The sequence below is a fragment of the Protopterus annectens genome, chromosome 3.part1, assembly GCF_019279795.1.
Source record: "Protopterus annectens isolate FY-2018-M chromosome 3.part1, PAN1.0, whole genome shotgun sequence".
In the NCBI taxonomy this organism is placed as follows: domain Eukaryota; kingdom Metazoa; phylum Chordata; order Ceratodontiformes; family Protopteridae; genus Protopterus; species Protopterus annectens.
The window spans coordinates 1045511739-1045525913 of record NC_056732.1 but is presented as its reverse complement, the minus strand read 5'-3'; the positions used below and the strand labels follow the sequence as shown (position 1 = coordinate 1045525913).

The 14175-nt window shown below is 43.3% G+C and overlaps 1 protein-coding gene across 2 annotated transcripts in view; it reads left to right on the top strand.

Moving 5' to 3' along the window:
* Nucleotides 1-14175, top strand: part of RAP1GDS1 (Rap1 GTPase-GDP dissociation stimulator 1) — a 1654780-nt gene that overhangs the window by 957158 nt on the left and 683447 nt on the right. For both annotated transcript variants that reach the window (XM_044067200.1, XM_044067199.1), the window contains one exon: nucleotides 4404-4529. In XM_044067200.1, coding sequence (XP_043923135.1) covers nucleotides 4404-4529 — 126 coding nt within the window. The remainder of the gene's footprint in view (nucleotides 1-4403; nucleotides 4530-14175) is intronic.

Genomic DNA, 14175 nt, shown 5'->3' with positions numbered 1-14175 from the left:
ATAGGACATATGTCCCAACAGTAGATTTAATAGTGCACATACCGATTGAGTTGTGTGTTATTGTTGCAGATATGGTGGTGGTGGGGGGGGTGTTAATTAATAACTTGTATATCCCTGTAGTTCTCATTGCTTTCCTAGTCAGTGCTGTGATCTGTACCTTACAGGTATTATTACACTACTGTATGGCCTTAGTTTGGACAGTGGTATGGATGTAGACAACTATATAAATGAACTGAGTTTTACCTGCAGTATACGTCTCTTACTTGGTACACCTGTGGAGGTATTGTTTGTTAACACTACCTGACTGTTTCTTACGCATATTCCCAGATTGCAGGTTGTTGTTATGCACATACCTGTCCATCTCTTATTGCACACACTCTGGGCATGTCTTGACAACATGCAAGTGACACCGAGACATATTTTGACTATTGCCCTCATAAACCTGTGATGAGTTGTACAATGACAGGTATGTTTTCATAGACATTTTCCAAATATTTACAGGCCTGACAGTCAGGTATATGACATTAAATGCTGCCTACATGGCAGAGATTAGCACGCTGATATGCCAGGAGGACAGGGTAACAGCCAGCAGATATGGGCCAATTAACTGGACATTCTGGACAAATCTGTACAGTTGAGGGGTATGAGTCTTTATACTGCTTACTACCACTCCCAGGATTCGAACCATGGCTATGTCTGCTAAAAATAAAACAGTGTACATCAGTTGAGTGTGCTATTTAGATACTGCTGTCTCTCTCTTCCCTGATTTCTGTCTATAAGTCTCCCGTGGTTTTACAATCTGACCTTGTAATTACAACACTCTTATACGGGGTTTCTAAGACAGTTTTATTATGTAGCACAGTGTGGATGACAGTGATAAATAATACCTTATTATTCAAAGAAACTGCAACACTAACAATGCCAAACAATACCAGTGTAAACAGTACCAGTCCAGAATTTCAATCTTTTATTTCTAGGCACAGTTTTCGTATCTGACAGACCTGTGGGGGGTTAATGTTTGTTAGCACTACCTGAGTATTGCCACACATATTACCAGACTCCACATTATTATTATGCTCATACATCTCACTCTGTTACTGCACACACTCTGGTCATAGCTTCACGACATGGGGGTGGAGATGGGACATACTTTGCTTATTACTCTCATAACATTTTGTTGAGTTGCTAGAGTGTCAGGTTTGTTCTTATAGATGTCTGACAATCAGTTGTACGTCATTTTTTGCTGCCTAAACGTCTGGGATCATCCCACTGATTTGCCAGGGGGACAGGGTGGCAGGCAGCGGATATGGGCCAATTAACTTGACATTCTGGACAAATCTGTACAGTTGTGGTGTATGATTCTGCATACAACTTACTACCAGTCCCAGGATTCCTACCATGGCTATGTGTGCTAAAAATACAACAGGTCTCATTTGAGTGTGCTATTTGGAATATGTTGTCTATCTTTTCACTGTTTTCTGTCTAAGTCTGTTTCAGTTGTACAATATGACCTCTTGTGATTACAGCAGTCATATACAGACATTCCTACGCATTTTATTTTTGTAGCACAGTGTGGGTAACAGTGCTTAATACAACAGTACTATTAAGAGATTGCAGCACTACATTACCAGATGATACCAGAGTAAACACAAGCAGTCCAGCAGGTAGACCTTTATTGTCAGGCTGTTAACCTTTTATTTACATACATCCTATATGAGACTCTTCCTGCAATTTTGTCTGGTGTATTCAGTACATGCCTTAAACAATACAGGTTTTATACTGGCAATTAACTGTCTACTACTTTTAGATTAATTTCTTATGACAGTACATGCAAGAGTATTACTAACCTGCCTCACGATGCAACCTCTGCAATCTACAGGCATGGGCTTCCCGGTTCACAGCCTGCTCATCTGCTGCTGTCAAAGACATAAGAGGAATTTTTAGCCATACCTATCCATAATATACATGAGCTGGCAATTATTAAACAGGTAGTAGACTGATACTTACACACGGCTGGGACATCCCCCATCCACCTAACTTATTGGATCCACTGATCTAAGAGCCCTTTCTCCGCTTCAGGTCGGCATAGTGATGTCTGACCTGCTCACCAGTTCGAGGTATGCCAGTGGCACTGGTAAGGTCATGAGGGCGAGATGGTCCCAGGCTTCTACTTTATATTGGGAACCCTGGTACTGGCCCTGCAGCAGTCTCTGGTCATGGTCTTTAGCAAGGAGTCCTGCCATGACTTTGGACTCCTGGATGCCCCAGCACTGCAACCGAAAGTGCACTCCTTCTACCACACTGGTCATAGTGCCTACAGGAGGAAGCTGCAACCAGTTATGAGATGTTTAAATGGGTGGGTTTAAATAGGGCCGAGTTCTCACACTTTGCCGTGATTGGATGGTTTTGAAGATGCTAAGCTATGAGCAAACCTGCTTAGCTAAGGTTGGCATTGCTTAAAGGGGTATACCAATGGGCAAACTCATTTAGCTGGCCTACGCATTGCTTACACCTAGTAAGCAGGGCTATGCAATGCTTAGCGTTGCCTAATTTTTAAGTTGCATACTATTTGCTGTTTGGCATTGATTTATTATTCATTACATGTTATATATGTGTTTTTGATCCATGATTCATGTGTACGTACACTGTATGAGGTCCTTGTGTTTATTAAGGGATTTCAACACTTTATTAGAATGACACCTCATATCTGGACTTAATGCAGTACTCGAGTTCACATATTGATGTTATGTAATAGGTTATACAACATAAAACTGTATATAAATTCCTTTTACATGTTAAGTTTAATATTTCTATAATGAGGATCTGTTTGGTGATACCTCAGTCTTATGTACTGTTGTAATGGCTTACTGGTTAACTACTGTGACTATAGTGTACAGGGTCCTGGGTTCAAGACCTGCAAGGGCTGTTTATTTTGTTGCTGGGCAGAACAACGGCTGTTGCATACAGAGTGATTAAGGCACTTTTAATTAATTGTAAGTGGGTTTGCGTGCCGGTAAGCAATGGTAAATTCCAGTTAAATATGCGTAGAGAGAGTTAGCTTCAATATTGCTTAACCTGTGTGCGCATTGCTTACTCCCGCGCAAATAGGCTTAAACCTGCTTACTACTGCTTAAATATGCTTACTCCCGCTAACTACTGCTTAATAGTGCTTACCCTCACACTAATTTAGACAGAAATGTAACATGGTTCTTGGGAAGGTGGTGGATTTGGACACTCTTTGGATTTATCATTCATGACACATTATACCTTCGATTTGTATCCCTGACTCATGTGTACATATACTGTATGGGGCACTTGTGTTTATCTGTGGATTTTACATCATTATTACAATGACACCTCATGTCTGCATTTAATGCAGTACTCCAGTTCACAAACATGTGTTATTTAGTAGGTTATACAGCAACAGATATTGTTTATAAAGTGATTTGACATGGGAAATGGAAAGTGCTGGGTGAGACTCGAACTGGGAATGACTGCTCGTAAGGCAAATGCTCTGACCACTACACTATTGCAGTGTTTTATTTGCATGTATCTTGATATTTATCTTCTTGTACCATTTAATCTACAGTATACATAGCTAAGCAACAGGCAAACCTGCACACTTACAGTTAAATTTAATCTGTTTGATAAAAAAATTTAGTTGTTTACATTATTATATTTTAAATATTGCTCTCATAAACTTGGGGGGGGTGTTGCTGGGGTATGCAACCCCCTTTGAGCGGTCTCGCTCATTATAATAACTACGCTGCTGTTCTTGACTGTGGATGCATGTATATTGTGAGAGCTCTGCTCTCAGACCCGCCCACTGCACTCGTCCACGCTCTGTGTCTGTGTAGGAGTTCAGGCAGCGCGCCTTCATTACTATCCATGGCACACTGTCGTGTGGCTCCTAAACTGTCGCTTCCATGCAGGAATAAGCAATTCCTGCAGCAAATTTACTGAATCAGGGGGATAGTTTTTAAAGCATTGCTAGACTTTTGGCATAATTCCAGTTTTTAGTCCCACCGTACTCCTGTTTTGTTTTTCTTGTTTGCCCATGTGTGTTCATGCATGAATAGGTCATAGTATTTTTTTCAAGTCTGTTTAAATTAAAAAAAAAAAAAAAAGTAGTAGACTGTGCATTATGCAGATGGGTGCATTACAGCCATGTCAAACTTTAATGTTGTTATGGTAAGTAATTTAGACTACATTAAGGTTGTTTTTTTCTTTGATGTTGCCTTTTAATCAAAAGTGATAATGTATCATTTTTGCTTTTGGCGTATAGTATTTGTTCAGTGAAATATTAATATTTTGTTTTTATTAATTTTTTTTTAATACTACCTCATAATGTGCTCTTTTAGTGGGGTTTAATTAATGATTTGTTTTTCTTGCTTACTTAACAGAGTCAAGCAAAGAGCAGTTTGCTTCTACAAACGTTGCAGAAGTTCTTGTACAGATTTTCAAAAAGCAAACCGAACATGAAAAAAAGGAGATGATTTTTGAAGTCTTGGCCCCCCTAGCAGAGAATGGTAAGGGCTTTTCTTACATTACCATATGCAGGCTGCTTAAAACTTTTATTCAATTATACGTCAGGAAAGTATTGGCCGAAGGGATTCTGGCTTTATAGTTCTTGGAGTTCTAAGGACTGTGTTGGTCTCTGTGGATCAATCATTCATCTTGGTTTAAGTAAGAGGAACATGATTAATTCTGAAATGATTAAATTAAATTGTCCTACGAGGTTCATGAGAATGAGACAGACATGTTCATTTAGATTTAAGGATGATCCAAAGAATGATGCATGTTGTTCAGACCATTTTGAGATGCATTGATTTCTGAGAGAATTTACCAGTAGAGGAAATTAGCTTAATAAAAGGTGACCAGCAGTAAGTTGCAGTTTTGTAAGTGTATGCATCACTTATCATTGTCTGTTTGCCTCTTTATTTACATTTAAGTTTTGATAACCATTCAAGGTGTAGTTTCTGCAGTTATTTTGAGTACCTTGAAAATACTAAGTAAGGAAGTAAAAAGTACGGATTCAGTGAAATACAGTGCTTGATGCAGTATTTTGTATTCAGTACCCAGGACCAATGTTCAAAGGGTTTTGTAACATTTACTTTGTAATGAGCTTCATACCCATTCCATCAGCTGTACCAGACCAATAATTTCTACAGATATCCACAGATTTTGAAAGTCTGGTGCATTTTGCCCTGGTTCAGACATGTGTATCAAGAGCCCCCAAAATAGGACAGAATTATTACCATAAGCTAGTTGGCGGAAATGTTGATTAAACTTGCAGTAGAAGTGCATTTGATAAAAAATAGCCCTTATTTCATTTGGGAGAATGTTTTAAGACCCACTTTCTGTGTCTGTTGCAACATAGCGCTTTAAACGTTTTACTCAGATTTGCAGCATGATGCAGCGACTTTTGCATTAGTATGCAGGATTATTGCTCAAGAAATCATTCCATTTTCCACTGGAAGAAATATTTTTGTACTGCTAACACCCCAGCACTAAATGTTCTGCAGTGTATCACCAGATGATTGGGATGCTTTGGGACTTTGTCATGGTAGTAGTATAACAAAAAGTGGAATATACTGAGAGATAGTGTGGTAGCCGATTGGTCTAAGGGAAACGGCTAATTCCCAGTTAATAGTAGGGTAGTTGAAGTCGCCCATGGCTGTGGTATTGAGTTGAATGGTGAGTGTTTTCATTAAACTGAAATACATGTTATGGGTTTACTGGGTTACAGAGTGGGAGCTATAGCTTGCAAGGAAGTGGTATGGAATTTTGCCTGTGGTGATTTGAACGTGGAGAAGCTCAAGTGCATTGCCCTATTTGACTAGCCTTGAAGTATATTTTTATTTTTGATGTAAATTGAGACACTGCCACCTTTAGTCCATGCTTGTGTAGTAGCTGGTTTAAATGTGTGGAAGGCATTATAGCCTTGCACTGCTGGGGTGATGTTCATCGTGCATACAGCTGCAGTCATAACAGATGGGTTATCCTGCCGTCAGGCGGGTCCTCGGTCAGCCGAATTCCAAAGTCTAGGTCCGGCGTCGGTTGTCGTTGCTTCTTCCCTGACGTCAGCGCGGCAGGGGTATAAAAGAGGCAGCCGACGCCATGTTCCCCAGTCTTTCTTGCCGCACGGTGCCCGAAGCAGAAGCAGTTCGCAAGTGCCGGTCGGCCAGCTCCTGAGATTTACGAAAGTATTTCAGCCGAAGTCTTTTTGAAAACTAAGTACCCCATTGGGGAAACTTTTTTTGCCTCAGACTGATGTCAGACAAAGTTAATAATTGCATTTCTTGTGGGAAGCAAATACCGCATAAGGATTTCCACTCTTTCTGTATACTTTGCTTAGGCCCAGACCACGATGTCTCGGCCTACCGTTTCTGTGCTAGATTCAATAAACGCACTATTAAGTGTCGGGCGGAGATCGCCCTTCACTTTTTCGGCAAAAAATTTAATTATATTATGTCGTCGGATACTCCAACTCCAGTTTTGAACAAAAAACACAAAGATAAGGACAGACATTCAAGGTCCGCACCACCTACTGAAACCACGCTAAGGCCGACTACCGGTTCTCCGGTAATCAGCCCCTGACTACCAATGAAAATGCATTACCGGTGTCTTCAGTACCATAGGTCGGAGGCCCCTCGGCCCCCATTCCTACTACAGATCCTGACGCCACTTCTGGCGGGGAAACTCAGAATTTAGACAGGCCTTCCATTTCTCAAGGGGTCTTCAGGCCTTCCTCCTTCTCTATTAAAGTCTTCACTAAATCCAAAGCAGCCATGAAAACCAAAAAACAGGTTCCTCAGACCCCCTCTCAAGGCACCATGCCTAAAAAACAGATGCTTAAAATGGCTGAGGATTTGATTACTCTTATCAGGGGTTCTCAACCCCCCTCTGACAAAAGGCCCAGATTAGAGGAAGACTACCCTTCCTCAGATCAAGCTTCTATTACCTCAGAACTATCTGAGGACCAGGATTATGCCTATTCTCCTTTCGAAGACTCTGATGCAGAGGAGTCTATTCCCTCGGTCTCCCCCCCCTGAGGACTTCTCTTTTGGGGAAACCCTGCATACATTGAGGGAACACTTTCATTGGGAAGGCCAAGATTACTCAGACTCCAAGAAAAGGCTCAGGGAATTTCTTCTGCTCCCTCAGCATAGGCCTCTGGCTATCCCTCCTGTTTTAGATATATTGGATGATGTGTACACAGAAGCCAGCCTTAATCCAGATTCTTTGCCTCCAGCTCCTGTTAAACCAGACAGGTATTATCGGGTTCCTGATTCCCACCAGTTCCTATATAAAAGCCATACTGCTGACCCAGAAACAATTTCACAGGGTCCCAAGGGAATTAAGGCCTCTACTGCTAAAAACCCATTACCTACAGAGAGAGATTCCAGAGCTTTAGAAAGGTGGGGGGGGAAAGGTGTACACCTCGGCCACTTTAACCATGAGGGCATTAAACTGTCAGTTCCATATGTTAAAGTATCAACAGTTTTTGATATCTCAGCTGAAAAGCAAGATGACACAACCAGAACAACCAGATTTAAAAGAGTTGCAGGATTTGTTGCATGGTGCAGAGCAAGTGGGTAAACATACCTTGCAGTGTGGTTTTGATACTTTAGAGGCCTCATGTAGAGCTGCTGTTACGGGGTCTGTTATACGTAGGCATGCTTGGCTCAAAGAGCAAACCTAACCAGATCATGTCAAAGCTAAATTATTAGATGCACCTCTTCAAAAAGATGTATTGTTTGGTGTTAAAGCTGAGGAGGTGCTAAAGAAAATGGAGGAAAATGCGAAATCAATGCAAACAGTGAAATATTTCCTGCAGGTACAGCCTCCACGTTTCAGCAGAAACTGGCCTTCAGAAAATTGGTCCTTTCCAGCCACGGACAGACCTCAAAGGGGCAGAGACAGGCGCCCAAGGGGTAGAGGGCAACCTCAAGGATCTTTCAGAGCCAGACAGTGGCAAGCACCAACTCCAAGAGGTGCAGAAGATAGATCACAGTCTTTTAGAAAACAGACACAATGACTTCCCCCTACACCTGCCAAGCAAAGCTTTAATGGCAGCACCTTTGGGCGGAAAACTGACATTATTCTCAAAAAATTGGCATATTGTTACAAAAGACAAATGGATTCTCGACATTATAGACAGAGGCTACAGGTTCCACTTTCACACCCTTCCAAAAATGAGAGGCATGCCAAACCTGCCACAAAATCAAAGGGCAGAGGCACAAAAACAAGTTTCAGCTCTCATGGACATGAAAGCAATTCAAGAGGTACCTGCAAAAGAACAAGGTCAAGGGTTTTATTCCAGACTATTCCTGGTACCAAGGAAAGACAAAGATTGGAGACCTATCTTAGACCTATCCATCCTAAACACATATCTACAGGTGCCAAAATTCAAGATGCTCACATTACAGTAGCTTCTTCCCATGCTGGGCAAAGAGTCTTGGCTGGTTACATTGGACCTCAAGGAGGCATACCTGCATGTCCCTATCAGACAAGATTGCAGAAGATACCTCAGATTTCTTGCAGGTTCAACCCATTACCAATTCTCTGCATTGCCCTTTGGCTCATCTACTGCACCCAGAGTGTTTACGAAATGCCTGGCATCAGTAATCGCCTTCTGCAGACTACAAGGGATACAAATCTACCCATATCTGGACGACTGCCTGATCCAAGTGGACAGCAAGGACATACTACTGCAGCACCTGGCGTTTGTAATAAAACTGTTGAACTTCCTGGGATACACAGTCAACAAAAAGAAATCAAAACTAATACCCTCTCAACAAATAATTTTCCTGGGTGCCAGCTTGGATACAACCACCCAGATGGCCTACCTCATGCCAGACAAGCAAGGGCAACTGTCTCAATACTTCAGAAAAATGGCAACTTACACCAGGCAAACTGCAGGGAAAGTCCTGCAGGCTCTGGGATTCATGGCATCTTGCATCCTACTAATCCCATTTGCAAAGCTGCATATGAGGAAACTTCAATGGTACCTGAAAAACTTATAGTCTCAACACAGCCACAGCTTGGAATCAATTATACCACTCATTCCATGCCTTCAAAAGGAATTTGTGGTGGACTCAAGCTTGCCAAAGAAACGCAGGTCTCCCTTTCTGTGTACCTCAAGCAACTCAAATCATCACAACAGATGCCTCAGACTACGCCTGGGGAGCACACATGACAGATCAGTGCATTCAGGGAAAATGGACCCGAAACGAGAAGCACCTTCACATCAACCAAAAGGAAATGCTAGCCGTGCAAAAGGCTATTATGACCTTCAAAGACCTACTGCATCCAGGCCAGCTATTGATAAGGACAGACAACACCGCAGTGATGTGGTACATAAACAAACAGGGGGGAACTCATTCATACCCCCTGTGCAGGCAAGCCATGACCCTATGGAACACAGCACTGGAATTGCAAATTCAACTACAGGCACAATTCCTGCCAGGGAAGGAAAACACACTGGCAGACAACCTAAGCAGAAATATGACAGATCCACACAAATGGAAGTTGCATCCTCAAGTTTTCACAAAGATAACTCAGGCATGGGGACAGCCAGACCTAGATCTCTTTGCTACCCACAGAAATTGCCAGCTGAAAAAATTTTGTTCAAGGACCTATCATCCACAGGCCTGGAAAGTGGACGCACTTTCCTTCAATTGGGCAACATTGACAGTCTATGCCTTCCCGCCTCTTCCTCTGCTGCCCAAAGTTCTATTGAAAGCCAGAGCTGAGAGGCCGAAAATGATTCTCATTGCTCCAGACTGGCCAAGACAACACTGGTATCCGCTCCTGAAGAGCCTGACACATTCCCTACCATGGATCCTACCTCTAGTCCCTCTTTTGTTGTCCCAGCACAACTACAACACCCTTCACAGCAATCTCAAAACTCTAAATCTAGTTGCATGGAGAATTCCTTGATTTCCCAACAGTTTCTCCTCTCCAAGGAGGTGCAGGATGTCATCTAGGAGGCCAGAAGACCCTCTACTAGAAAGGCCTACTCCGCCATATGGAAGCGATTTTGTGCCTGGAATCAAGAAAAGGGACAGAATCCTTGGGTAATAAATATACCTCAAGTTTTACAGTACCTAGCTGAGATGTTAAACAATGGACTTTCCTTCTCCTCCAAGATCCACACTTCAGCCATTTCTGCTCAATACAGCACAGATCCTCCTTTATTCTCTCACCCTCTCTTAAGGCAGTTCCTCATAGGGGCAAAGAATATAAAACCCCCAAGGAAACCACCAGTCCCTGCTTGGGACCTCAACTTCGTATTGGAAAAGCTGACCCTTCCTCCATTCGAGCCAGCTTCTTCAACCAGAGTTACAGTACTTGTCATGGAAAACAGCCTTTCTTCTGGCTATCACCTCAGCACGCAGGGTTTCGGAGCTACAGGCCCTCATGGCTGTGCAACCATTCATCATTTTCCATCAGGACAGAGTTTCCTTATGAACCAACCCTACCTTTATGCCAAAGGTAGTATCCAGTGTAGCTTTGAATCAGACTGTCCACTTACCTACCTTTTATCCTAATCCACAAAACAAAGGGGAAAGACTACTACATTCCTTGGACATTCACAGACAACTTCGTTACTATTTGGACAGAACAAAGCCATTCAGGAAATCTGAGCAACTCTTTGTGTCCTATGCAGCAGGTGCTCGGGGAAAGGCTATTTCCAAACAGACAGTTTCAAAATGGATAGCCCACTACATACGCTTTTGTTACTCATTTCATGGAAAAATTGTGCCTGCATGCATCAGATCCCACTCCACCAGAGCCACAGCTACCTCTGCAGCCTTCCTCAGGAGGGTCCCTACCAAGGACATTTTGGAAGCAGCCACCTGGAGTTCAGTGCACACTTTCTCCAAGCACTATCACCTCCCACTCTACTCAAAATCTAGAGCGGGCTTTGCCACAGCAGTCCTGCAGGGCATCCTAGCCCCTCCTAGTTCCACTTAGTGCCTACCACCCTTACTTAGCTTTGGGATTCTACCCATCTGTTATGACTGCAGCTGCATGCATGATGAACATAGTACAGTTTTGTACCTACCATAAATGTAGATGTTTGAGTGCTCATACAGCTGCAGTCCAGGATGTTCATCGTGCATACAGCTGTAGTCATTACAGATGGGTTCTCCTGCCGTCAGGTGGGTCCTCGGTCGGCCGAATTCCAAAGTCTTGGTCCAGCGTCGGTTGTTGTCGCCTTCTTCCCTGACATCAGTGCGACAGGGGTATATAAGACACAGCCGACGCCATTTTCTTCAGTCTTTTTTGCCGAGCGGTGCCCGAAGCAGAAGCAGTTCGCAAGTGCCGATCGGCCAGCTCCTGAAATTACGAAAGTTTGGAATCCAAAGTCTTTAAAGCTAAGTACCCCGTTGGGGAAACTTTTCTTGCCTCAGACCGATGTCAGACAAAGTTAACAATTGTATTTCTTGTGGGAAGCAAATACCGCATAAGGGTTTCCATTCCCTCTGTATTCCTTGTTTAGGCCCAGACCACGACGTCTCGGGCTGTCGCTTTTGTGCTACCTTTAATAAACGCACTATTAAGCGTCGGGCGGAGTTCGCCCTGCACTTTTTTGGTAAAGCTTTTAACTATAAAATGTCGCCGGAGACTCCGACTACCGTTTTGTCCAAAAAACGCAAGGACAAAGACCGACACGCTAGGCCCGCGGTCTCCACCGACACCACGCCAAAACCGGCTACACGTGGTCCGGTTCTCAGTGAGGCGCCTACGCAGCCCCTGACTACTGACGACACTTCTCTGGCAGTGTCCTCTGTAACCGAGACCTCAAGTTCCTCGGCCCACACCCTGACTACAGCTTCCGAAGCCACTGTGAGTGTTGAGCCTCTTAATGTGGACAGATCTACTTCCACCCATGGTGTCTTCAGACCTTCTTCTTCCTTTTCCATCAAGGCCTTTACTAAGTCTAAATCAGCCATGCACTCCCAGAGGCCTGTTGCACAGGGCCCATCTATAGGCCCCATGCCTAAAAAGCAGATGCTCAAAATGGCTGAGGATTTAATTACTCTTATCAGGGGTTCCCAACCCCCACCGGACAAGAGACCCAGAGTGGAGGAAGAATCTCCCTCTTCTGACCAGGGATCCATTATTTCAGAACATTCTGATGAAGAGGAGCATTCGTACTCCCCTTTTGAAGATTCTGATGCAGAACAGTCCATTCCTTCTGTATCCCCCCCAGAGGATTTCTCATTCGGGGAAACCTTGCATACCTTGAGGGAACACTTCCATTGGGAAGGCCAGGATTTTTCAGATTCAAAGAAAAGGCTTAGGGAATTTCTTCTGCTACCTCAGCACAGACCTCTGGCGATACCTCCTGTCTTGGACATACTTGATGATGTTTATTCGGAGGCTTGCCTTAATCCGGATTCCCTGCCTCCAACCCCAGTCAAGCCTGATAGGTACCACAGAGTTCCTAACTCACACCAATTTCTTTACAAAAGCCATAATGCTGATCCAGAAACCATTTCTCAAGGTCCCAAGGGAATGAAGGCCTCTACTGCTAAGAATCCATTACCTTCCGAAAGAGAGTCTTGATCCTTAGAAAGGTGAGGAAAAAAGGTATATACCTCGGCCACTCTAGCCATGAGGGCCTTAAATTGTCAGTTCCATATGCTTAAATATCAGCAGTTTCTGTTATCACAATTAAAGAATAAAATGTCACAACCTGAACAACCAGATCTGAAGGAGTTGCAGGATATGATGCATAGTGCAGAACAAGTGGGTAAGCACACCTTGCAATGTGGTTATGATGCTCTAGAGGCCTCAAGTAGAGCTGCAGTTACAGGATCAGTCATTCGTAGACATGCCTGGCTTAGGGAACAAACCCTGCCTGATCATGCCAAAGCTAAATTACTAGATGCTCCTTTACAAAAGGATGTATTATTTGGTACTAATGCTGAGGAAATACTAAGGAAAATGGAAGAAAAAGCTAAATCTATGCAAACTGTTAAGGCTTTTCTACAGGTACAACCACCACGTTTTAGTAGAAATTGGCCTACAAAAAAATGGTCCTTTCCAGCCACGGACAAGCCCCAAAGAGGTAGATACAGACGCGGAAGGGGCAGAGGACAATCTCAAGGATCATATAGAGGCAGACAATGGCAACCTCCAGCATCAAGAGGTGGCGAAGACAATGCACAGCAATACAGAAAACAAACCCAATGACTTTCTCTTTTGCATGCCAAACAAGGCTCAAGTGGCAGCACCCTTGGGAGGAAAGCTGGCATTATTTTCAAAAAATTGGCATATTGTCACAAAGACAAATGGATCCTGGACATTATAAACAGAGGCTACAGATTTCATTTTCACACTCTTCCAAAAATGAGAGGCATGCCAAACCTGCCACACAATCAAAGGGCAGAGGCTCAAATACAAATTTCAAAGCTCATGGACATGAAAGCTATTCAAGAGGTACCTACTCACGAGCAAGGTCAAGGTTTTTATTCCAGACTATTCCTGGTACCAAGGAAGGGAACTGATTGGAGACCCATTTTGGACTTATCCATCCTAAACACATTTCTACTAGTACCAAAATTCAAGATGCTCACCTTACAGCAGCTTCTTCCCATGCTGGGCAAGGGGTCTTGGCTGGTAACATTGGACCTCAAGGAGGCATACCTGCATGTCCCAATCAGACAAAGCTGCAGAAGATACCTCCGATTTCTTGCAGTTTCAATCCACTATCAATTCTCTGCATTGCCCTTTGGCTTATCTACTGCGCCCAGAGTATTCACGAAATGCCTGGCATCAGTAATTGCCTACTGCAGACTTCAAGGGATACAAATATACTCATATTTGGACGACTGCCTGATCCAAGCGGACAGCAAGCACATACTTCTGGAGCATCTGGCTTATGTAACAGTTATTGAATTCTCTGGGATACACAGTCAACAAAGAGAAATCCAGGCTAACACCATCTCAGAAAATAATTTTCCTGGGTGCCAACTTGGACACAAACACCCAGATGGCCTATCTTACGCCAGAAAAACAGGGGCAACTAACTCAGTACTTCAAGATACTAGCAAATTGTACCAGGCTAACTGCAAGGAAAATCCTGCAGGCTCTGGGATTCATGGCATCTTGCTTTCTTCTAATCCCATGTGCAAAGTTGCATATGAGGAAACTTCA